Source organism: Balaenoptera acutorostrata, chromosome X, assembly GCF_949987535.1.
Source record: "Balaenoptera acutorostrata chromosome X, mBalAcu1.1, whole genome shotgun sequence".
NCBI lineage: Eukaryota > Metazoa > Chordata > Mammalia > Artiodactyla > Balaenopteridae > Balaenoptera > Balaenoptera acutorostrata.
In genome coordinates this window covers 61,936,223-61,962,224 of record NC_080085.1, presented here as the reverse complement: position 1 = coordinate 61,962,224, position 26,002 = coordinate 61,936,223, and the positions used below count along the sequence as shown (strand labels likewise).

General features: G+C 44.5%; 1 protein-coding gene across 1 annotated transcript; it reads right to left on the bottom strand.

Annotated features, from left to right (window-relative positions):
- Positions 1–1,012: 1,012 nt before the first annotated feature.
- GCNA (germ cell nuclear acidic peptidase) lies at positions 1,013–26,002 on the bottom strand. Its single transcript, XM_007183628.2, has 13 exons — positions 25,686–26,002; positions 25,502–25,583; positions 23,847–23,901; positions 16,779–16,825; positions 16,341–16,377; positions 13,381–13,463; positions 10,292–10,666; positions 9,064–9,139; positions 4,570–4,714; positions 3,236–3,374; positions 2,043–2,247; positions 1,602–1,733; positions 1,013–1,333 (listed from the first exon to the last, which is right to left on the bottom strand). Exons 3-13 carry the CDS (start codon positions 23,891–23,893, stop codon positions 1,306–1,308), a joined length of 1,314 nt encoding a protein of 437 aa, XP_007183690.2. The 5' UTR covers positions 23,894–23,901; positions 25,502–25,583; positions 25,686–26,002; the 3' UTR covers positions 1,013–1,305.

Below are 26,002 nucleotides of genomic sequence, written 5' to 3'. Positions count from 1 at the left end.
TGCCATGATCCAGTTTCACAGGCCAGCTGGGCTTCGCTAAGATTGCAGATGTGGCTGGAGGTGGGACTGGAGAAGAGGGACCCAAGGATTTAGCCGGGGGAGCGCGTACCACCCTGTGCACATATCCGATCCCATGTAGACTTGTGCTTAGGCTTCAGTTTGTGGCCACTGAAAGAACACTCTCAGCATCTGCAAAATGCAGGAAGGATGGAAGGCAGATGACAGAATAACACATCCTGCCGATAAAAAGTATCAGTGACGCTAGACTAGTAAAGATGTTTGTGGCAGGCTGAATAACAAGTCCCCAAATGTCCACACTCTAATCCCTAGGACTTGTGAATATGTTAATATGTTACCTCACGTGGCAAAAGGGAATTGAGGTTGCTAATCAGCTGACTTTAAAATAAGATTTTCCTGGATTATCTGGGTGAGCCCAGTGTTATCACAAGGGTCCTTCAAAGTGAAAGAGGGAGGCAGAAGGGGAGAGAGTCAGAGAAAGAGATGTCACTGGCTTTGAAGATGGAGGAAGGGGGCCACAAACCAAGGAATGAAAGCAGCCCCTAGAAGCTGGAAAGTGAAGGAAATTGATTCCCCCGCCCAGGGCCTCCAGAGAGGAATGCGGCCCTGCCCACTCCTTGATTTTAGACTTATGAGGTCTGCACCAGACTTCTGACCTCCCGAGCTGTAAGATAATACATTTGTGTTGTTTTAAGTCACTAAACTCGTGGTAATCTGCTTTGGCAGACTGTTTTGGCAGAAATAGAAAACAAATACAACGTTGATTCCAGTCTACATCCCAGACAGCTCCCAAAAGTGGGGAGGTTGTTGAAGTGCTTATGGGCAGTCACAAAAATCCAAAAGAAACCCTAAACGGAGGCTGTTCTTCCAGACACATCCTGGAGAGCTTGAGAGGTCCGGGGTCTTAGACAAAGACCCAAGGGTTTGTTCTGCTCTGGACATGGGTTGTCAATGAACAGACTTTGCTAACAAGTGAACTGCAGAAAACATTTATTTATTTTTATTTTATGAACAGTTACATTGTTCAGGTGGCTTCATACAATGTCAAGAGCAACTAAGTTCATGAAACATGTCTGTATTTCACTTCCAGATAGGTGTAACAGGTTACATCTGACAGCAGCCCTGGTTTTGAAGTACTGTCTTTAAAACTTGTTCTCTTGTCAGCATGCCTCTCATTCTCTCAACGTGCCACTCTCCAGAACTCATTTCTCTTTCGCATTTTGTTCTACATGTTAAAACTACAGCATCTAAGTAAGACCCAAGGTAGATCCAAAGTGCTTTTGGGTATCAGCACAAAATGGTTAGCAACAGAACCCTTAGTGAAGAACAAACATCATTAACAGCAGGAAGCTTTTAAAGAAGGATTTAAATTCTAATATTCATAACTTCACAGCATCAAAGATATCTTTCTAAAACTCCTTACCAATAGATGACTCGCCTCACACAAATACATTCTCAGATAACCTCAATGACCCTGGCTTTGTTTTTTGGCATTAAAATCCTTGCTGAGCTTTCTCATCACATCCCCATGACCTATCCCTGCCATCCCCTTCCTGACTATTCTGTAATTCTCCTGCACATACTTGGCAAATGGTCTCACATGGGGCTCAATGGGGGTTCCATCTTTCCGAGTTAATGGCAGAATGACCAGAGGGCCCTTGCACTTGGCACAGATGAAGCGGTCGGTGTCCAATGATCTGGTGTAGCGGCCGACCCTAAGGAGGAAAGAGACACCACACAGCAAACGAATCAGTCACTGTACCTCCGCACCTTCTTGGAGCTGCTGCCCCTGAGCCCACAGCCAGACTTCTTTTGTGGGATCTCAGCAAGCGGGGCACCAGTCAGTGGCCGTGGTCAGGTTGGCTCAAAGCAGAAGAGAATGGAGAAAGAAGACATGGAAAGGAATAGAGAAGTTTTACTCCTCAAGTCAGATAGCCCTGTACTTCCTGATAAGATCACTGAAGAGCCACGTGGAGGCCATAGTAAAAACGTAATTGGAAAAAGTCTGAGGAGAAGGGTCTTACCTGAATTTGCACTTAGTACACTCATAATGAATCCTGTAGTTAATCTTGTAGTTATGGCAACGGGTGACCTTGGGCAGCTCTGGGTGCACCATATTCGATTTTTGGGCATAATACTTCCATCCGACACCATGAGAATCACGGATGCCATCGAGCAGCCAGGAGGCTGCGTGGCATATCTCATGGATCAAAGTATCCCGGAGTCGGTCTTCGAAGAGGAATGAAAAGAAATCATGAGGCTTAAACCGATTACCTTCCGGGCTGTTACCCAACCACCCCTAGACTCTCCACCCCACCAGACACATAAGCATATGTGGGCAGGCAGGAGTGTTATCGCCCCAGGATTCTGAAGGTGAAATTTCTACCGAATTCAACCCGATTTTATTAATGGCAGAGAGCAAGTGTTTCTGGAAAAGCTCCAATGTGCTCTTTTTGTGAGACACTGCTAGAAATACATCCAGCCGAGACCCGGTCGCCACCCTCCAGGAGCATAAAGTGGGGTTTGGTCAGGAGAAGCTCTGTGGAGAAGCTGGGATCTGAGCTGGGCCCTTAACAATTGACTGGATTGGCAAAATTATCAAGGTCTTTCTAGGTGTGGTAGAGAAGGTGAGCCAAGGTTGGGGTCAGGAAAGCGTGTGGTCCATTTTGAAAGCCAGCGTGAAGAAAGCTTGGTTGGAGCACAGGTGGAGTAGTGAGAGACAAGACTGGCCACATGGAGGGGGGCAAAGTACGATGGCCTCGACAGCCACACTCGAGGCATTGGCAAGCCCAAGGTTTCCTAGCAAGAAACTGCATGTAGCAGGGAGAAAAGTGAGGCGATGAGGGTCCATAGCTGGGCAGAGGCAAAGACAGAGAAGGAATGATGATAATAGGAGAGTCATTATGAACATCCTGTGATTGGCTAGATACAGGGGACCTTGAACCTCAGTTACTGGGAGGATGGAGATGCTGCTGCTGGCAGTGGGGAGCTGCAGAGAGAAAGGCCCGGTAGAAATATGGACGAACTGGATTCTCGGTGGTGGTGAGACATCCAATGATAATGTCCTCTAAGCAACACACAGTAGGCCTGTCCGCCCAGGAGTGACAGGGAAAGCTGTGACACAGGCGGCCAGAGAACACCAGCACCCAAGAGTGACCTCCCAGGTGCCGTATCGGATGTAAGTGCGGCAGGGGAGCTGCCCAGCTCCTGCCATCACCTGCAGAATCACAGACTTTCTGAGAAATCTGAATCTTAGCATAACGCTCCCTCTTCGGGCGTCGAGTCTCGCCAGTGGTGCATAAACCAGCAGTTCTCAGCATCTTTTTATTCCAGCTGATGTCAATTTTCTCCGGCAGCTGACAACAAAAAGCAAACAAGAGCGAATCAGAAAGCGGTTCTAAGCAGACCAGAAAATATCAACTCAAGAGTTTTGCAAATCTAACATTCTGGGGAGAATAAAACCTAAGCTCAAGCCCACGTAAAGACGAGACTGTTGCAAGCACGTGAATGCAGGACCTGTGCTCCCCTGTATGGAGACAAAACTCAGGGGCAGCCAAGGAGAGAAGGACACTTCTGCTGGGCTAGGAGATGGAGCTCGTGCATGAGAGCCATGAGGCAAAACTAAAACTGCAACTCAGAACACTTAAGGTTCCACTCATCAGAGTTATCTGATGTAACACCACTGTCATCAGGAAGGGCACCAAAGGCTGGGAACCTTTAGAAAGATCTAAGAACTTTCCCTGCAGGAAGTTTTGTCACCAGAGACAATAAAGTCTGGAAAACCTAATGACCGCAGGTCTCTCTGCCTCCAGATTCTCTCCGATCCAGTCCACACCACAGGCTACTGACAGAACGATTTCTTTCAGCAGGTACTCCACATTACATCACATCCATGGGCAGCAGTGCCTACTGATTTCAATTTAAGTTCTTCCAACCCGACTCCCAAGGCCCTCCATTAACCAGCCCTATGCTAGTTAACATGTACTGCTCACTATGTCATAGGCCCTGTTCTAGGCACTTCAGGGGCATTCACTTACCCAGGCCTAACGGTAATTCTGTGAAGTAGTAGGTGGTAGGGACTAGGGTACTAGGACTGCCCCCATTTTACAGATGAGCAAACAGGGGCTCAGTAACTTGCCCAAGGTCCCATAGCTCTTTCCCAGTATCCTTCAACACGAACCCTCTCTTCCAGATAATCAAGCCTCAACACTTGCCCTCTTCCCCACCACTGTTGTTCTCTCCCCTTACCATCCTTCAAGACCCAGAAGAAGTCTCACTCCCTCCAGGCAATCCTATTTCCCGACCGCTCAGGCTCTCAGTGATTTCTCCCTCTGCTGATCACCTGTGGTAGTAACAGTCTGGACCATATACTATAACCCACAAAACATTCTCCGTGTCTTTCACGTATGTATGTCTCAACTCCCCTCCCCATCTAAACTGACACTTCTCAAGGGCAGGAAATATACAGTTAGTACATCGCACACCTCCCAGCTCCCAAGAGAGCTGGGCATACAGCAGGTGCTCAGTAAGTGCTTATTTCATCGAGTCTACCTTTTTATCAAAGACAGAGCTGTTACACAAAGCGTAGATTTTCTGAACCAGTTCATCCTTATTTTGCTTGAAATTCTTTCCAGAATACTGCTTTGAGTTCTCAATGCCACGCAAGAAACATCCAGGTATTTTGCACTGAGAATTCCTGCAAAGGTAAATTCAACTGAGTTTTGTAGAGGGAAAGAAATCAGTAGAAGAAATGCATACATACAGGTCATGTCAAGAGAGACTTAGAGAAGACCTGCTGGTCTCTCTTCCTTCCAGCTCCTGCTACAGGGGCATCTCTTATAAGGTTCCATTCATAGCCTTTTTCTCGTCACTCCCCGCACATTGTCAGAGATGTGAAGCCCATGGTTCCAACCTCAACAGGGGTGATCCCACATCTGGATCTGCAGTCTCCATCTCTCTCCTAAGATCTGCGTTTACAACTGCCCAGTGCAAATTTCCAACTTACTAACTGGAGTATGTCTCCAGCTAAATGTGTTTAATTGTTCAACTTCTGTTATAACAGGCTGAAAACCTCAGAGACTTTTTAAATTCATTTTTCTCCCTCACCCCATATTCAACTAGGCACAAAGACAGACAGACCACTGTCTCCTTCGCATCATCTCTTCCAGCCAGCCCCTCCTTTCCACCCTGTCACCACTCTAGGTCAAGTTCCTGTCCTCCCCTCTGTGCCTTGCTACTACAGCATCCTGCTGTGTTCCTCACCTCCAGGCTCTTTTTCTTCTAATCCAACCACACACACACACATCTCCAGATTAATTTTCCTAGGCCATGTTTCAATGATGTCCCTCCCTGGCTTTTCACTGACTGTCTGGCCTAACATTCAAGGCCCAGGTCAACCTGGTTCCAACCTCTGTTTCCAGCTATCATTTCCACTCTGGCCAAACTGGGCAACTTAAATGTTCCCTGGACATGAACCGATTTGTCCATGGCCTAGAATGGCCACACCTCCACCTCTACTGAGACCCACTCTCTGTGGAGCACTTCATCATTTGCTAAGAACTTCCTTTTGCATCATCATATTTAATCCTCACGACCACCCTCCAAAGAAGCTACTACTATTCTTACCATCTCCACTTTGCACATGACGAAACTTAAGTTCAGAGGTTAAATGACTTACCCAAATTTCACAGACACTGAATCTTTTGACCCAAATCTCATGGTCTTTCCATTAGACCACTATTGCTGCCCCATCTTTCAAGGCCTAATTCAAATGCACAAAGAATAGTGCTGAGCCCATAAAAAACTCACTCGTGTAATATCTATTTATTTGAACTGAAACATTTTTATCTTGGCTGGAACAATCCACGAGTCCAAAGAGATGAGCCCACAGAGCTGAAAAGATGACAAACCAGTAGCAAACAGAGGGAAGTGTTTCTGACCTAAGAGAACCCCTGAGACCGAGATTTTGCCAAGACACTCATTAACCCTTAAGTCACAAAATAAAACCCTATAAGAGTTGCCCAGGGTGGAGACAGAGGGAAAGTACCAGAGAAGATATAGGCAGCTAAAATAAGGGACTTCTGCCCCACAGTCTGATATGGGTGACTAATATTTCTGCCTCCAATTATTTAGTCCTGAAAGCAAATTTGCATCAGAAAAGGTGGCAGATAAAAACCTAAACCATCTGCAGACCTCAGCAGAGAGCGTGATCTCTGCGTGTGTCTGTGCTCACATCAAGCAGCTTGTGGCTTAGCAAGCCTTCACTTCAGTAGCAATGCTGCTTTACTGCAGACTGAGTATCTCCACATCAGAGGAACCAACAAGACCCCAGACGCATGCATCAGACACCATGACCAGCAAGCAGCCTGCACAGGAACAATGCTGAGCACAACAGGAAGCCTACAGACTGAAACAGGAAGCAGCAAGGCAAAAGAGAAGAGTCCAAACAGGCCAGCCTCCTGATATGAGGCAGAGGACAATGACACAAAGGAGCAGCTTCTTCCTTCATTTGTCACACTCTTTAGCAAAGCAACCTGGGACCTACCCAAGACACATGTCCCTTAGAGGCAAAGCAGCTTAAATATGGATCTAGGAATCCAGAGAACAAGCTTTGCTGCAAGGGGACCCATCTAGGACATGACACGCCAAACCAAAGAGAAATGCAGAAACAGAGAGCCTCTCTGCTCAAGTCCAAGTTTCTCTGTTGCCCCTACGCCTGACACATCATTCTTCTTCTCCCCTTAAGATGCAATTATTGGAGTTCCCTGGTGGCACAGTGGTTAAGAATCCGCCTGCCAATGCAGGGGACACTGGTTCAAGCCCAGGTCCGGGAAGATCCCACTGGCCGCGGAACAACTAAGCCCGTGCGCCACAACTACTGAGCCTGCGCTCTAGAGCCCGTGAGCCACAACTCCTGAAGCCCGTGCGCCTAGAGCCCGTGCTTCACAGAAAGAGAAGCCACCGCAGTGAGAAGCCCGCGCACTGCAACAAAGAGTAGCCCCCGCCCGCCGCAACTAGAGGAAGCCTGTGCGCAGCAACGAAGACCCGACACAGCCAAAAATAAACAAATAAATAAATTTCTTAAAAGGAAAACACCATATGTCTAAAAAAAAGGATGCATTTATTGCCCCAAAATACAGGTAAAAAAAGAAACGTAGTCCTTCAAATACATCCCTTCTTTTGTAAGATAATTCAGATGTAAGTATAAATTACTCCTGAATGCAAAGAAAAACAAAGAAAAGTATGCTCACTATATCATATTTTTAAGAGAAAAAGTGAGAAGTTCCTGGAATCTAAGTGAGAAAATGCAATTTTTTTTTTTTTTGCTTCCTTTGAGCATTAACATGTCTTTGGTCTAAATGACCTGTTGTTTTCAGTATCAATATAATATCTAACATATAGCTTAATAAAGATAAAGAGACTATTTATTTCACCTGAACGTTTAAGCTTTAAAAATTTGCAAGAATTGGGGCTTCCCTGGTGGCGCAGTGGTTGAGAATCTGCCTGCTAATGCAGGGGACACGGGTTCGAGCCCTGGTCTGGGAAAATCCCACATGCCGTGGAGCAACTGGGCCCGTGAGCCACAACTACTGAGCCTGCGCGTCTGGAGCCTGTGCTCCGCAACGGGAGAGGCCGCGATAGTGAGAGGCCCGTGCACCGTGATGAAGAGTGGACCCCGCTAGCCACAACTAGAGAAAGCCCTCGCACAGAAACGAAGACCCAACACAGCCAAAAATAAATTAATTAATTAATTAATTTTAAAAAAATTTGCAAGAATAGAGCTGTAATGAACATTTTGGTACATGACTCTTTTTGAATTATAGTTTTCTCTGGGTATATGCCCAGTAGTGGGATTGCTGGGTCGTATGGTAGTTCTATTTTTAGTTTTTTAAGGAACCTCCATACTGTTCTCCATAGTGGCTGTATCAGTTTACATTCCCACCAACAGTGCAAGAGTGTTCCCTTTTCTCAACACCCTCTCCAGCATTTATTGTTTCTAGATTTTGTGATGATGGCCATTCTGACCGGTGTGAGATGATATCTCATTGTAGTTTTGATTTGCATGTCTCTAATGATTAATGATGTTGAGCATTCTTTCATGTGTTTGTTGGCAATCTGTATATGTTCTTTGAAGAAATGTCTATTTAGGTCTTCTGCCCATTTTTGGATTGGGTTGTGTTTTTGTTATTGAGCTGCATGAGCTGCTTGTAAGTTTTGGAGATTAATCCTTTGTCAGTTGCTTCATTTGCAAATACAGGTAGTAAGACTAAGGGTTCATATAAAATAGATAACCAACAAGGACCTACTGTATAGCATAGGAAACTATACTCAATATTATGTAATAACCTATAATGGAAAAGACTCTGAAAGAGTATCTCTATCTATATATATACATACTGACTCGCTGTGCTGTAGTCCTGCAACTTACATGATATTGTAAATCAACTATACTTCAATTAAAAAAAATTTTTTTTTAAAGAATAAGGGTTAAAAAAATAAGGGTTCATCCAGAACACTAGAAAACCCTGGAAGACAATCTTGACTGCCTCCCCCCAGTTCCAATGGATGGGAACGCATCTGTTCTGCCTTCTCACCATTCCCACTGCCTTTGCTTTTAGTTCAGTGCAAACTGGTGGCCATGAGGCTGTATCTAGCCTGAAAAAAAGGATCTTTAGCTACACATCATTGTTTAATCTGAGTGGAAGGACAAAGGAAACCTCAGAGGCCAGAGCTCCTGTCGCGGGGGAGGGCAAAAGGGCTCCAGTCTGCCTGGAATTGCTGAGATCTGTGCAGAGCGCCCACGCCCGGCTCTGTTGGGGGAGGGGGAGGGGGGCAGCGAGGCTCCTCCCCACCCCCTTCCTCCTCTCCTCCTCCTGCCGCTTCTGCCCTCCCCACTCAGGGAGGTAAAACTTGTGCTGCCCCCCCCCGCCCCAGCAGACTTCTTCATCCCCTTGAAAACCCCCACACGTGCCCAGTGGACAGCTTTGCACGTGACAACTGTGCAGTCAACTCCTGCGCCGTTGACCGTGAGCAGTACATACATACCCAGGCTTGCATTGTTCAAATTTTGCTGCGCTGGGATTCTTCTTTGAAGGCCCATGCTCCTTTTCTCTTTTAACAACTGAAAAAGGAGTAGTTCGTTTGTACCCTGAAAACTGGTACCAACCAGCAACTCACAGAAAGGTAATCTCAGGAGGAGCCCTCACAGCCAAGCCCAGAGCAGCACATATACACTCAACGCTTCTCTCAGAAGCGGGCACCCTCCTCCGTTAGTCCGCATGCAAGATTTCACCTACGCGAGTAAGCAGAGTAAGCAGGATAGGATTCTGTCCTAGGTGCTGAGGACTATTATGAGGCTACATGAATACGCCTTTGGAGGTTAGACTGTGGGGGCGACTGAGGCACGTGCAGTACCAGGAATGGTGTGGCATAGCTCACGCACTCACTCTGAGGAAAATGGCCCCCATCCTAGGCAGCACCTTCATCCAATGTGCAAGCCAAATCTTTCCCCTTTTGTCTAGCACCCATACTGCCGGTTGCTCTAGCCAGAAATTCACGTATCAGGAGTGAGTGCCCTTCATTCATTTATCTAAAAAACTTATTAAACGTCTAGTACGTGCCAAGTACCAGGCTAGACTCCGGGAGAGAGTAAAGGATGAGTGAGAGCCCTCCCATCAAGAGGCTCACCATCAGGATTTCCCTGGCAGTCCAGTGGTTAAGACTCTGTGCTTCCACTGCAGGGGGCACGGGTTCAATTCCTGGTCAGGGAACTAAGATCCCGCATGCCATGTGATGTGGCCAAGACAAAAAAAAAGGCTCACTATCTACTGGGAGGACAGATTCAGAAACATACTTAACACAGTTGTGTAAGTGCTTTACTAGTGACAGGGTCTAGGAACTTTGGGAACCTGGGAGGGAGGAGCACCTCGGACTTATGGCTTCCTACAGCAAGTGGCAATTGGGGTGGATCCTAAGAAAAATGGGATATCCTCAGGACAAAAAATTGCAGGGAAAAAGCACTGCCAATGGATGGAACGGCAGGTACTAAGACACTGGAGCATGAGGACGACACAGGTGTTCCTCGCCCTTCCCCAGAAAGAGCCTTCTCACTGGGATGGCTGCCTCCCTCGGCCACTAGGAAGCTGCTGACACATAGCGGAGGGTTAGTAGACAGGACAAGCAGACTCGACAAGACAGACGTATCCGGGGGAAAGGGAACCCACTTGTGGCGCTAGCCTTCGTGGGACAGGCATACTTGGTTTGATTGGCTTACCAGGTGTCACAGATATGTTTTTGGTTTTATTTTTCCTTTTCCTTGGTTGTGCCACCACAAGTACAGGCTCTTCATCACTTGACAACTTTCCTTTTGAAATCTCTAGTTCAGCCTTAGGATCGTCATTTGGTGGCTGGCAGACATTTTCCCCAAGATCCTGCTTACCAACATCATGAGATGATTTGTTTTGGGAGATAACAAACTCATCCCTCTCTTTCTCATTTGAGGGAGTTTGGTCCTCATCACACGAATCATCTTCTATTAGCACAGGGCCCTCCAAGTCATTACGATCATCATCATCATCATCATCACTGATAAGTATTGGAGAGTCCTGGGGCGGCTGCTCATCGGTATCAGACACTTCCACAATCTCATCTGAAATTCAAGAGACACAATGACGTATAAACATACTCCCTCTACACCCCACAGCCCCAACTCAAGTTCAGATTATTGAGCACAAATTAAACAAGTCAGGAACTGTGATGTAATGAATCCTAGGTAAGAATCAGTTATTTAGACTATTTTCCCTCTATTACTTTTTTATTTTTACTGAGAACAGTGACAGATAAAATAGCAATCCAAACCCAGAGGCAATTTTCAAATCACATTCTCTGTAGGTGCTCAGGGGTTCCCACAGGTCCGAAACTTGTATATTTTCACTGGGCCAGAGCAAAATAAGAGAAATTAGAATAATAAAGTGGGTTTGTTTTTTTTTCCCCCTATCAAGCTAGCTTTCTATAATTCAAAGGACTGTCCTTTATTTTGAGATTATGTCCTGACTAAACTTTTGGTGCTCTTTACCTTATGAAATTATGGTGACAGATGGTAGATGGAGTTTATTTCCATCATTAGACAAATTAAAAATTGCCAACTCTATGTTAGTCACCAAAATTTCTTGTTTTAACTAGTCCATAAGTCCGAAGCTCTCAAAACCACTGATGTGAGAGTGAGGAGTTAAGTTCTGATGCCAGCACTGAGAGGCCTTGGGAACACTGAGACTGTCCCTGCCCTCACTGAGGATCCAGCCCTTCATCTGGATACAAGGGGCAACGTGTCTAAGACTCAAGCTCTCTGCAGTCTGCTCAGAGTTCAACTTCTAGGTATCTATGATTCTGGATGTAAAAAATATAAACCACAGCATGAGCAAGTTGTGAATATATCTTTATGGTGCAAAAACTCTGTATCCTAAAATTGCAGATTTGGGATAATATATTTTGAGTCTCATCTATGATTTAAATTAATTATCAAAAAATTTCAGATATGCAATAAGGAAAGAGAAAGCAGTGGGTGTTCCTATGGTAAAAAGTCATCCTTCCTAGAAGAGTTAAAGATTTCCCACCTGCAGCTGAAATTCTAAGCAGTAGGGACACAAATGAACTCATTTACCAAACAGAAACAGACTCACAGACCTGGAAAACAAACTTCTGTTTACCAAAAGGGAAAGGTGTTGGGGGGAGGGATAAATTAGGAGTTTGGGATTAACATATACACACTACTATATATAAAATAGATAAACAACAAGAACCTACTGTATAGCACAGGGAACTATATTCAATATCTTGTAATAAACTCTAATGGAAAAGAATAGAAAAAAGGAATATATATATATATATATATGTGCGTGTGTGTATAACCGAATCGCTTTGCTGTGAAACTAACACACCTGAAACTAACACAATATTGTAAATTAACTCTACTTCAATAAAATATAAATAAATAAAAAGTAGGGACACACTGCTTACAATCTATAAAAAATGACTCTGTACATTGACAAAGGTTACAAATGAGGTTGGAAGTATGTGTTTAAGCTCCTTGGGCCTTTTTTTTCTGTAAAACTGCCTAAATTCATTACCATAACAAAAGAAATGGCATGTGGAGAAGAGTAAAGAAACATACAAAGACAGTCCTGTTGAAGCATTCTTCATCCCACTACTGGGATGGATGCTACCGGTCAGAGCAGCCTTAGTTGAAAGTTCATCCTCAAAAGACGATGGATCTTCTGATTCAAAGAGTTAGCAACTGGTGGCCTATGGTGATAAATTGGCCTCTGGCTTTGTCACTCAGGCCCCTACTCTAAAGCCACCTCCCTCGGGGCTCCCTCTGCATTACAGTAGCTTGTCATGTTACACCCCCTACTCTGCACCTGGACCTCTGTCCTGCTCAGGCAATCCACTCAGAGCTAGAGAGGAGGGAAAAAGGAAATGAGAGGGGACAGGTGGTGAAACAGTAGGAAATGAGGGTTCCAAGCCACCTCTCCTTTCCCTTCTCTGATAGCAATGGTATATCTGAGGAAGTTATCAAAGAAGTATCCAGTATTTTTAAGGGTGCCGGTACTTTAAGTAGGTGCCTGTGTCTCATGCCCTACACCAGGTACTTAGCAAACAGAGATCAATAAAATACTATCCCAAAGGCTTAAGAAGCTCCTAGTCTTCCAAGTCTCACACCCACTGAGCGGGTTCTGAACTGCGAGTAAAACTCTGTGCCTCCCGAAAGGTGATGAGGGCCTCTGAATCCAAAGAGGCAAGGACCTGCTATGGGAAACAGGCTCTAAGAAAAACAGGACTCTCTAGAAAATATAAAGCAGGTAGCAAAAGGCAAAGACAAACAGCTAGACAGAGAAAACAAGCATTCCTCTGAGAAGTCACTGTCAGCTGGCCCGTAAGCCTCACACATGAGTCTCCATCAGGCTGGAAAGAATGAGCCCCTGTCTCTTACTCCTCCTTCCTCCTCTCTGTCATCCCCACACACAGAGAAAGAGGAAAAGAGCGGAAGGCGGAGGAGCAGGGCAACCTTCACGCTAATCAGGCTGAGTTCCTGACTTCCCTCTGCTCCCGTGATGTAACGCTGGGTAGCTAAGAACTCTACTGAGGGCGATGCCTGGGGTCTAAGGCAGCAAGAACAGCTGCTGCTATGTTAGGAAATTGACCAGGCGGTGCGGGGAACCCAGCCATATCCACGTCCAGCACATAGGACGAAAAAACAGTGGCACTCACTACGAAATGATTCAGAATAGAACATTTGCTGACTTTCATCCTGAGATGACTGTGCATGGTGAGGCTGCACCTTCTCTAAGTTAGTAGTATACTTGCCTTTGATATGCATTTCAGCTATCTTAGCTCTCTTTTGCTTACAGAGGTATCCATCATCAGAGTCTGAGTCGATCACCATGTAGCTGAGTGATGAGACAGGGAAAAACAAAAGAGAAGCATGAATGCAACATTCTTCTTTTCATGGCATTTTCTACCTTTGCTCCAATGAGCATAATCACTTTGAAATGACTTGTTGGTTTCCCACAGTAACTCTGTTCCCCTTCTCTGGAACTACTCAATTGTTATTCCTGATTTTCCATCTTTCCTATCTTCGTACCAAACCTTTCCATCTGTCTCAATCCTTTCAAAAGGAGGAATGTGTCAAGTACGGAGAGAGTGAAGTGGGCTGTCAGACGGTATGTGTTCAAATAGTTTTGGCGCAGGGGGAAATTGATTAAGGAAAGGTCTAGTTAATTGCCGTTTCTCTTTATCCACGTTGAGATCCCCCTGCCACAGATACAGAGAGGCAGCCTCGGCAGGGAGATTTCTCCTGGGCGCCACTCTTTGCAGCCCGAAGCCAGCACCGCCCTCTCTAATTGACGGACTGCTCTGGCAGGAGTCCAACTCAGCAGTATCCCTGTGCCACCCAGGATGCTGGTGGTGAGCACGCCTCTGGGACCATCGTTCTCAGCTGGCCCAGGTATTTGGGTCAGAGGTTCCAGAAGGCTGAAATTCTCCACCTTTCTGTATTTCCCAAACAGTGTACGATAAGTGTGATATACCTTTACGATGAGACAGAAAACTACTTAAAACACTGCTAGAGGACTTGTCTGCACCCGTTACAGGCACAAATCCATTCATCCATTTCCACCATATTCACCACTTTTAAGCTGCCAAGTTGATGGGCCTTTGCTCTCCTGTTAACCATTCTTTCCATCCTTAAAATTCTCTCTTTTCTTGATTTCTGGGATACTGTTTGGTTTTGGTTCTCTTCTCACCTTTTTTGCCCACTCCTTCTCACTCAATTCTCTTCCTCACTCATTCCCAGGCTTTATCCACACCCCTTTCATGCCAATCCAATTAATTCCTAAGGATTGGGTAAACATTATCCATCCGCCAGCCCAACATTGCTTCTGACTTCTCGCTCCACAGTGCCAGCTTCCTACCTGGATATCCTGTGGGGAGGGCCGGTTTTTAGTCAGTCTCCACAGGTACAGCCTCACCAACTGTTTTATTGATGGTGTCTATTCGAACCAGTCAGGCAGCCATCCTGACTAATCCCTGTCTGTATCTATTGGCTGTAAATGTTTTGAATATCAGCCCTGACTAATAGGCCCCTCAATTTCAGCATACCCAAAACTGAACTCATCACCTTCCTCCCCAAATCCACCCTTCCTACAATATCCCATATATAGAAGCCTCCTGGGACTGGACCAAGATCTGTGGGCACTCCTGGGAGACCCGTTGAAATGGATTTTCTTTACATATTTGTTCAACATCTACCTAGTGGAGGCAGGAAGAAACCAATTTTTCTACTTAAAATTTGGATACTTTTAAATTTATTATCAAACAAGGGCTCTATAATGTATAATATTGTAAACCAGAATATTTCTAAGGATCCATGACATACCATTTAAAATGTAAGGGGCAGTGATGGAAATTCTGCATCTTTGACTGTGGTGATGGTTACACTACCATATACGTTTGTCAAAACTCATCAAACTGTATACCCAAAAAGGGTTAATTTTCCTGTATGTTAAGTCATTCCTCAATAAACCTAACTGTAAAAGTATAAATAATAAAACTGATAGTTTCTAATAGATAGCTTTATACAATGCATTATTCAGTTCTAGAATTTCAGCTAACTGCAACTGCAGACTTTAAATCACTTTCACACATTGGTGTCAAGCTTGGTGGCCTGCATGCTGCAAAAATAATCAACAGAGATAAATCAGAACTAGCTAGAAAAACATTTTCCTACTTGACAGCACTATTTCGCCTTGGGTGGGTGGGTGGGGGACAGGAATGATCAATTCATATTTCTACAGGAATTCAAGGAGTTGATGTGGAAACCACAGTTATTTCAGTTTTATTCCAGGAATTTTTTTTTCTTAGCACTTCCTATAGTTTGGCACCTGGGCAACACCCCTTCATCTAGCAGAGGGCTCCTAAATAGGAAAAGTAGTAGACAATGCTGACAGTTAGGTTAGGGCCGAATCACAGAGGACTTTAACTACTGGGCTTACCAGTTTGATTTCCCTATGATAAGCAACTTGAATAGACAATTAATATGATCAAAGCAGTGTCTCAGGAGATTAATCTGGAAGTGGGATACAGACTGGATCAGAGGAGGAAGAAATCAGGGTTAGGAGCCCACTTAAAAAACTCTTGTACGGGGGCTTCCCTGGTGGCGCAGTGGTTAAGAATCCACCTGCCAATGCAAGGGACATGGGTTTGAGCCCTGGTCCAGGAAGATCCCACATGCTGCGGAGCAACTAAGCCTGTGCGCCACAACTACCGAGCCTGCGCTCTAGAGCCTGTGAGCCACAACTGTTGAAGCCCACGCAGCTAGAGCCCGTGCTCCGCAACAAGAGAAGCCACCGCCACGAGAAGCTTGCGCACCGCAACAAAGCGCAGCCTGCGCTCGCTGCAACTAGAGAAAGCCCGCGCACAGCAACGAAGACCCAACGCAGCCAAAAATAAATAAATAAAATAAATAAATTTATTAAAAAAAAAAAAAAGCTCCACAGAGATACAAGAGTAAAAACTGATAAAGGCCTTAGTAGTGGAGACTGGAAGTTAAGGGATGGTTCAGAGAGACATTTTGAAGAAGAAACTGACCAATTAAATAATGGGCCAAGGATAAGAAATCTAATATTTTGAACCCAGTTGTGAGACCAAACACCCATTATGACCCTGAACATAGGATTCACAGAGAAAATGTGATGTTTATTCTTAAGTCATCTTACCAGGAACATCATTCCTTAAAAACGTCAAATTTCACGAATTCTCCTACCCACCTGATGTTCCCTTTCTGCACGTTCGGTCCAGACACAACTGAAACAGAGAAAGAAAGAGGGCATCAGAAAGCATCTGAAGCATGATCAAATCTGGTTACCCATGTCTTTAACTCCCTAAAACCAAAGTCCATAAATTAGAGCTGGTCAAAATTGATGGTGGACTCTTACATCTCCCATGAGAGAGAAGAAGTAAAAGTAAGGAGACCTTGAATGAAAAAAGTAAAGGAAGCAAATTGGAAAAGAAGCACAAAGAACTTCCTCTGCTCCTCACAGTAGGGAAATAAACTTTGCTTTGCCAATCTAGAACGAGACCTAGAGGAGACAAACCTAGGACAGCTTACACCAAATGTCCCAAATCACATTTTAGTCATCTCTACGGAGACATGGCTAAATTATGCTTTAAATTGCAAATTACTGCTTTGAGGGGACTCTACTTACAGTAATCAAGTTCTTCATCACTGCTTGAGTCCACAGTAAGAATGGAACTGAAAAATAAAATACATTCTGTTTTAAAGGAAGGCTACTAACGTCATAAGCAAACAAATGTCAAAAATCTCAAATGAAAAGAACCATCAATCAGAGTTTCTGAAATGCAAAAAGGTTTTAAGGGCTTATGAAATGAAGATCACAATAGGGGAGGAGAAGAAAAATTAGAAGGCACAAGCTGCTCAGTCCGTACTGCACAAGAATGTTAGTTGAGTATCATTAGCTATCAGTGAGAAGCCTGTTTTCTGCCAAGTGGTATATTTCTATTTAAAGATATGAAAGTGAATTCTGAGAAAGGGACCACAGGGGAAAGGACTTGAGGATGCAGAGTTTACAGTTAAAAATCAAAAGGGCAAAAGAGCAAGGGGGACACCTTTTGGGGCTTTGCTGCTTGAAGAGGGTCTACTGATCGGGACTGCTACCTGAGTAAATGGACAAATGCTGAAGTCTGTTTCTTGGGGAGCAAACAGAGCGTGATTTCAAAGCTGCAACTGCTCCCTGCAGTGAACCTTGGTGTTGGGCCGCTTGCTTCTCTGCCTCGCAATTTGCCAGAGGCCCTAGTACTCATCCTACCCCCACCGGCGGCAGGCTAGTTGGCCTGTTGTTGTAGCTTGGCAGTATGGTCGGCCCTCTGTATCCACGGGCTCCACATTTGCTCATTCAATCAACGTCAGATGGAAAACATTCAGGAAAAAAAAAAAATCGGCAAGTTCCAAAAAGCAAAACTTAAATTTGCTGCACGCTGGCAACTATTTACAGAGCATTTCCATTGTATTAGGTATTATAAGTCATCTAGAGACGACTTAAAGTATACAGGAGGATGTACATAGGTTATATGCAATTACTACACCATTTTATATAAGAGACTTGAGCATCCAGGATTTTGGTATCCGAGAGGGGTCCTGGAACCAATCTCCCACGGATACTGAGGGAAAACTGTACTATCTGAGGTGACACCAAAACACATTGCAGCTGGGGATCCTTTTTTTTTTTTTTAATTTATTTATTTAATTTTTGGCTGCGTTGGGCCTTCGTCGCTGCACGCGGGCTTCGTCTAGTTGCGGCGAGTGGGGGCTACTCTTCGTTGTGGTGTGCGGGCTTCTCATTGCGGTGGCTTCTCTTGTTGAGGAGCATGGGCTCTAGGCACATGGGCTTCAGTAGTTGTGGCACGTGGGCTCAGTAGTTGTGGCTCACGGGCTTAGTTGCTCCGTGGCATGTGGGATCTGCCCGGATCAGGGATCGAACCCGTGTCCCCTGCATTGGCAGGCAGATTCTTAACCACTGCGCCACCAGGGAAGCCCGCAGCTGGGGATCCTTTAGCTCACCAGGTAGCAGCTGACTGAACACTGTCAGCTATCTTGACTGGACTCAAGATCCAGCTCAGAAAAGTCATACTGCGATAAGCATCACTTCCATGCTGGAGCCAGGCTCCAGTTGTAGGACCTACCCATAGGTAATCTTATCATGAATTACTGTGACAACAGAGCTAACAGAGGAAACCAAAGTGCTGAAGAAAGCCTTATAATAGCTATAAGGCTTTACATATATTTATATGGTTTTATACACATAAGGTTTTACATAACATTTATAAGGTTTTACATATAAAAAGTTAGCCTTACCCACTTCTTGTGGACTTTTATTTTGGCCTTGAGGTTGATTACTGGATTGCTTATATACCTTTTATATACATTCTTTCAAGACACATGCTGGCTCACCCCCCTTGATTAAGTTTCCTATTCATTTATTGATCACTGTACACTGGACTTATTCAGTAGTAGGCTTCAAGTCCCTTTCTTTTTTTTAATCAAGAAAGAAAACTCTTGGTTTCCTAGGTATGGGTCAAAACGTGACCTTGGTTATTTGAAACCTATTATCAATATATCGCACTATATATAAACTAAAACGTGGTTCATACTTCATTTATCTTTTTACATATTTTTGTGTTATACGCACACACTTTTTTTTTTTTTTTTAGAGGTCAGGCAAAAGGAATCAGGGATTGGAAACATGACACAAAAAGTTACACAACAGAGAGTCCCACTCTAATCCCGAAAGAGAAAATATCAAATTCCAGCCTGGCTAGTAACCAACAGGAAAAGTGAAAAGGTCCGAGGACAGCACTAAGGAAGAAATAGGAGGTCAAAAAGAAGGCAGATTTTAGACACCCTTCTCAAGTAAAATTTACGACCAGGAATACAAGTCCCTAGACAGTGTTTCAAGACTCATGTCACTGATTTTTTTTTAATTTTTTATAAAATAAATTTATTTATTTATTTATTTGTTTTTGGCTGCGTTGGGTCTTTGTTGCTTAACCAGAACTCTATCATGAAAGGACTAAGAAATCATATTAGGGGACTTCCCTGGTGGCGCAATGCTTAAGAATCCGCCTGCCAATGCAGGGGACATGGGTTTGAGCCCTGGTCTGGGAAGATCCCACATGCCGCAGAGCAACTAAGCCCGTGTGCCACAACTACTGAGCCTGCGCTCTAGAGTCCGCGAGCCACAACTACTGAGCCCGCGCGCTACAACTACTGAAGCCCACGCACCTAGAGCCCATGCTCTGCAACAAGAGAAGCCACCTCAATGAGAAGCCCGCGCACCGCAACAAAGAGTAGCCCCTGCTCGCCACAACTAGGGAAAGCCCACACGCAGCAACAAAGACCCAACATAGTCATAAATTAATTAATTAATTAATTTTAAAAGAATGTAACATGGCCAACACAGATTTTTTCATTTTTTCCTTTCATCCTGTTCCTTTACAGTCTTACCCATCTCAGTCAATGGCACCACCATCCAACCAGAAATGCAAATCAAAAATTTAGGAGTCATCCTTGATTTTGCTCTCTCTCAACTCTCATGTCCAATCCAACAGCAAGACCTTTTGGCTCTACTTCTAGAGTGTATTTCATCTAACCTGATACATTATTATATGTACCTCTAAGAAAGGAAAAAACACTACTAAATGATGACATGCTATCAAACATACGATGCATCCCAATCTCAGAAATGTTAAAATGTGGGTAGTCTCTGAACTGATAATATATCCTACATTCATCCAAATCTCTCCAACTTCACTATCACCACTCTACTCTAAACCACCATCACTTCTCACCTAGATTTCTGTAAATGCAACTCTTAGGCCTCAGCTGTAAAAGAACCATTTATCTCATAGGGCTATTGTGAAAATTAAACAAGATCCTACAGGATCATGTACTTCTCCCCCATCATGGCATTTATCACACTATACTGTCATTGCCTGTTTACATGCTTCTATCTCCCATTCCAGACAGTAAGCTAGGCAAGGATTTGGAAGTGTATCTGTTTCATACTGTTCAGTACAAAGCCAGTACTTAATAAATATTTGTTGAATAAATGAATGAATCTCAAAAAGTGGTTCCCAGGACCCCTTTCATTATTTTCCACCCTCCCACCCACACCCCCATAGAACCTTGTTTTTGTTTTTTGGTTTTCTTTTAATTTTTATTTTTTTATTTATTTATTTATGGCCATGTTGGGTCTTCGTTTCTGTGCGAGGGCTTTCTCTAGTTGCAGCAAGCGGGGGCCACTCTTCATCGCGGTGCGCGGGCCTCTCACTATCGTGGCCTCTCTTGTTGCGGAGCACAGGCTCCAGACGCGCAGGCTCAGTAATTGTGGCTCACGGGCCCAGCTGCTCCGTGGCATGTGGGATCTTCCCAGACCAGGGCTCGAACCCGTGTCCCCTGCATTGGCAGGCAGATTCTCAACCACTGCGCCACCAGGGAAGCCCAGAACCTTGTTTTTAAAGGATTTTTTTGCCCATTAGATCTCACTAAGTAATATTTTTCTCCACTTAAAAATTTAATTACACATATATGCCCATCTATGTGACAGTCTGAGGTACAGAGTCAGCCCAAAGTAAAAACAAACAAACAACTAACAATATTGTCTGCATTAATGAAAATACAGTGCCCGGATCCTGAGACATAATGGTCCTGACTTGCAACAAGGGCGGGTGGAGAGACTGGCAGTTCGTTGTCCAACCTCAAGAGCAATCTCCAAGCAGAAGTCCAGCATCTGGGCTTTGCATCTGTAGCTTCAGGAATTCAGGTTTCTCAATTCTTCATCAAATGTTAGAGGAGTGACTCCTATTAACCAAGTTTGCAAGGGGCTGACTTATAACGCAGAATATACCTGCTTACTTCTCAGGAGAACTAATGCCAACCAAGTGCCCTGGGCACTCCCTATTTGGGGCAAGTGACTGAGGGTCATTGAGAGAGCTCGGACTTTACCTTGTGCATTTTTGATCACATACACATTACTTTGATCCTTTAGTTGAATGCTGCAAATAGCATCTTTGTGCATTTAATTACTTTCATAAATTGGATTTTCCTAGGATTGATTTCCAGAAGTCAAATTACTCAGTCAAAAGTATGACCAATTTTATAGCTCTTGGTACATTTCCCTAATTGTTTCCAAAGCGTTGTACTAGTTTACAGTGTCAGGAATATTACTATAATAGGACTAAATATTTAAAATGTGCTAATTTAAGAGGTAAATCATTCTTAAATTAGCATTTCTTTTTATTACTTCTTAAGATGTATGTTTTCCAAATGTTTGCTGCATTCTTTTGCTAATCTTCCCCACTTTACTATCATGAAATAATGTTTACCAGACAGTTTTGTGACTGATTAAAACACACTGAAAAGAGGAGTAAGGAAGAGGAACACTTTGTCCCTGTTCTTCCAACAGTCCCACTCCCCAGCGATAAACAATGTTTCGTATTTATTCTTTTAGAAAGTTCTTAAGCATAAAGCACATACCAGCACAAGTCAAGTGCACAAAGCTTTTCTTCTTATAAATGGTATTATGCTATATGGATTGTTCTACAGGTTGCAGTTTTTGACTTTATATACCTTAGTATTTCCCCTATCAGCACATATAGCTCTTATCACTTTGTTCTGGATGAACCGTAATTTATTCAAATACACCCTTCGGGCATTTAAACTCCTTCCAAATTTGTGCTATTACAAACAATGTTGCAATGAACATCCTCGTATGCATTTCTCTGTGCGCTAGTAATTAATCATACATCCTTCATCCACAGAACTGAACAAAGACCAAAACAACCTGTGTATGTCTGTATATGATCTAATGAGCATGAGTTACAGGGAGAAGGGACAAGGGGGAAAGGAAGAAGGGGAAAAGGAGTCAAGAGAAAATAAGAGTGAACTACAAAAAGAACATGTATGATGCAACCACATGTTTGCACTTATGTATATGTGAGTATATGTATACAGAAATTCAATAAAATTGTCCTAAAAATGAAAGAAAAAGTCCTAGTAGTGAAATTACTGGGCCAAAGGACATGGGCATTTAAAATTTTGACATTGCCAGATTGCCCTCCAAAAAAGGCTGCACCAATTTATAGTCCCACCATGACCGTATGAAATTTCCCTACAAATTTGCCAACACTGGGTATTATCAAAATTTTTTTTTAATCTTTGCCAATCTGATATATGAAAAATGGTATCTCATTCATTTAAAATTCTTTCATTTCTTTAAATAAAATTAAAAGTTGAATAAATTTTAATGTCTATGGGCCATTTGTATTTTTTTCCCTGAGAACTACCTTCTAAAACTTTTGCTCATTTTCTGCTTGTTCACCTTTTTTAATTGTTGCTTTTATTTAGTTAGTTTTTGGCTACACCACGTGGCTTGTGGGATCTCAGTTCCCCGATCAGGGATTGAACCCCAGCCGTGGCAGTGAAAGCCCAGAATCCTAACCGCTAGGCCACCTGGGAACTCCCTAATTGTTGCTTTTAAAAGTTCTTTGTAGATTAAGGAAGATAGCCTTTTATCATAAGTAATAAAAATATTTTTCCAGTTTGTTGTCATTTTTATGTTTTCGTTAGATATCAAATTTAGAAAGACCTTCTCCACTCCAAAATTACTGGAAATGAAATCCAGCTATATTTTCTAGCATTTTTAATGGTTTCATTTTTTAAATTTTTTTAATTTTTTTAATAAATTTATTTATTTTATTTATTTATTTTTCGCTGTGTTGAGTCTTCATTGCTGTGCGCGGGCTTTCTCTGTTGCAGCGAGCAGGGGCTACTCTTCATTGCGGTGTGCGGGCTTCTCATTGCAGTGGCTTCTCTTGTTACGGAGCACAGGCTCTAGAGCGCAGGCTTAGTAGTTGTGGCTCACGGGCTTAGTTGCTCCGCGGCATGTGGGATCTTCCCGGACCAGGGCTCAAACCCATGTCCCCTGCATTGGCAGGCAGATTCTCAACCACTGCGCCACCAGGGAAGCCCCATTTTTTAATTTTTAAATATTTTATCCAAGTGTAATTTATTTTGGTATAAGGAGTGATGAGGTAAGAATCCAATTCTTATTGTTTCCCGAATGGTCAACCAATTATCTTCAAATTATTTTTCAATGAATCTATCTTTTCCCCACTGATTTGAAATGTCATTTTTTTCATCATGAACTAAAGTTTCATATGTATTTGGGTCTATTTCCAGACTCTCTATTCTATGGTCTCTACTTTCTCCCATACCAGACACTTGTCTGTATGCTTATCTTACCTGTGAAGGAGGAAAACAGAGCAGTGTTCTGGGAGAAGACTTGGAGGAGATGAGGCAACTATCTTAAAATGCCTATCCCAGAGAAGAAAAATACTTCACCTGTGTACCTCAAGAGGGCAGCACTGCGAACACTGGGAGTAACAAAAGGACAGATTTGAAATTCATCAGAATGAAGAACTTTCTAGAAATTACACATATTCAACACTGCATTGTGTTGCTTCATGAAGTTGTACACTCCTGGCCACTAAAAGAGCTATTATACAGAGGATTCATGCATTGGATAGAAGCTGGACTCCCATGATTCTAAGCTCTCTTTTCACAATTCTCATTTTATGACTAACCAAATTATACATTCTGTAGACTCTAAGTGACATAAACATACACTTTTTGAGAAAGTCGTTTTGCCAACAGAGTAAGACTAAACTAAGAGAAAAGAGAATTTTTCAAATCTCACCAATCATCATCCCGGATCTTCCAATGCACATCCTCTGCTTCAGACATGTCCACGTCTGTAGTCAGGAAAAGGATATACGTTTGAAAGGAAACCAGAACCAGTTAGATGTTTCTACATTCTGCATTTACCTTTGAGCAGCTTCTTCACCCTAACTTAAAGCCAAAACTTTGCTCTATGAAATGAGAAGTATTTAAATTTGTTTATTGCCGATCTTTCTCCGACCTTGCCCCACCAAGGTTCTTCGTTGATCCGTTAGAAAGCCCAAAGCCCATAGCGGCCCCTGATGTTAAGCCGCCTCAACCGCCATCTGTTACAGAGATGTGCAGGGAGGACAATCGTTCATTTATCAGCCCCCAGATCAATTTTCTCCCCATTGTAAGGCTTTAGCATGTACTACTCCGTCCCCGACCCAATGCTCTTCTGACCCCAAATGTATTCCCATCCCCCCCTACATCGCCACCGGCCCTCCCCTCTCCCCACATCTTCATTCCCCCTACTTCCGCCTCATGCCCCAAGGAAGTCTTCCATCAGGCTTTCACACGCTCCCCCCCCACCCCGCCACCCCCGTACCCTCCACCACCTCCCTACTCCTGCTCGTAGCCAGTCTTACACAGACCAGGCCACACCCCGACACACACCTCAATCCAACTCACACTCTCCCCATCCCCCTACTCACACGGGGAATCACGTCACCGTCCCCCCACGCCTCCACCTTCTGCCCCAGCGGGGCCTCAAACCCTCCGCTTACCATCACACTCCGCACTCCGCCTCCCCGCCTCCCCCGCCCCCCCCACACACACACCCCGCCAGCTTTGCACCAATCAAGCCTAGACCCCTCTTCCCTCTTGCACATCAGACCTCAACACCTCCACTCACCCCCCACACATACACCCCTCCATCCCCTTGCTCCCGCCTCCTCTCCCCAGGAGGTCTTACACCAACAGGCCTAGACCCTTCCCCCACTCCCGCCTGGAACCAGTTTTGCACCATGAGGCCTAGGCCCCTCCCCCACCTCAGCGCCCCCAGCCAGCCTTGCACCAATCAAGTCTCGACTCCTCCACTCCCCCCCCCACTCTCGCCTTCTCTCCCCACGAGGTCTTACACCAACAGGCCTCGACCCCTCCCCACTCCTGGCAGCTTTGCACCATGTCCTAGACCCATCCCCCCACCTCACCTCCCAGCACCCCCAGCCGGCCTTGCACCAATCAGGCCTTGACTCCTCCGCTCCCCCCTCCCATGCCCGTCTCTCGCCCCTAGCTGATCAGGCATCGACCCCCCCCCCACGCACACCCCTACCCACCCTCCACCTGCCCCTACTTCCACACGTTACTCCAACCTCTATCAGCCGGCTGGCCTTCCACCACTCAGGCCTAGAGTGCCCCCTACAACTGTACGCCACCTCCCAGGCCTCTACTCCCTCATGCACCAACTGGTATCTCTGCCCCCCATCCCCCACCTTTCTTTTGCGGAGTTAATATCAGTAACACACACAAAAAAAAATTCCTTCTTCCAAAAGCTTTAAGTGGAAATGGGCAAAATATTTTGCCAAAATCTCAGTCTCAAGGCTCATGGACAGTGTCCAGAAGTCAGCTCAACTAGGACGAGGGTGAAAATGGTGAAGATTGTTTCCGCTTCGGTACTCTCCCTTCACCTACCTGCTTCTGCGGCCTCTGGCCCGGTCGAATCGCCGCCGCTCTCCTCAGACTAGAACTGGAAAGTGTGCAAGGTCCCGAGCAACTGTGAAACACGTCAAACGCGAGCGCTTTTATAGAGCCCAGGCTCAGCGGAAGGGGGGGGGGGGGGTAGGAACTGACGTATTCCCGCCCTCCCTGTACCCACCTATCACAGTGCAGTAACCAGGAGATTTTGCGGCTATGAACTCAAACTTGGCGCCCAATTATAGTGCTTCCGGAATCAAGCTTATCACTTCCACGAGGTATCGCTAATATTTCCGGAACGTACCATTTCACGCACAGGGTACAAGCTCATTTCTGTAGTTCGGCGATCCCTAAATTAATTTTTGGGGCAACAGGGAAAAACCGAGTCGAATCCTCCCGAACAAAGTTTCATCCTTGTGAGGACTTGGATAAGCGAGCCCCATTCCTTGCTTGAATTGCCCAACTAAGACCGTTAGCCTCCCTCCAAACAACGCAGAG

Coding starts and splice junctions, on each gene's coding strand:
- GCNA (XM_007183628.2), bottom strand. CDS start 23,893: ATGTCTGAAGCAGAGGATGTGCATTGGAAGATCCGGGATGATGATTG. Junction 16,826..23,846: donor AAGATCCGGGATGATGATTG/GTGAGATTTGAA, acceptor TTTATTTTTCAG/TTCCATTCTTACTGTGGACT. Junction 13,464..16,340: donor GTGCAGAAAGGGAACATCAG/GTGGGTAGGAGA, acceptor CTCATCACTCAG/CTACATGGTGATCGACTCAG.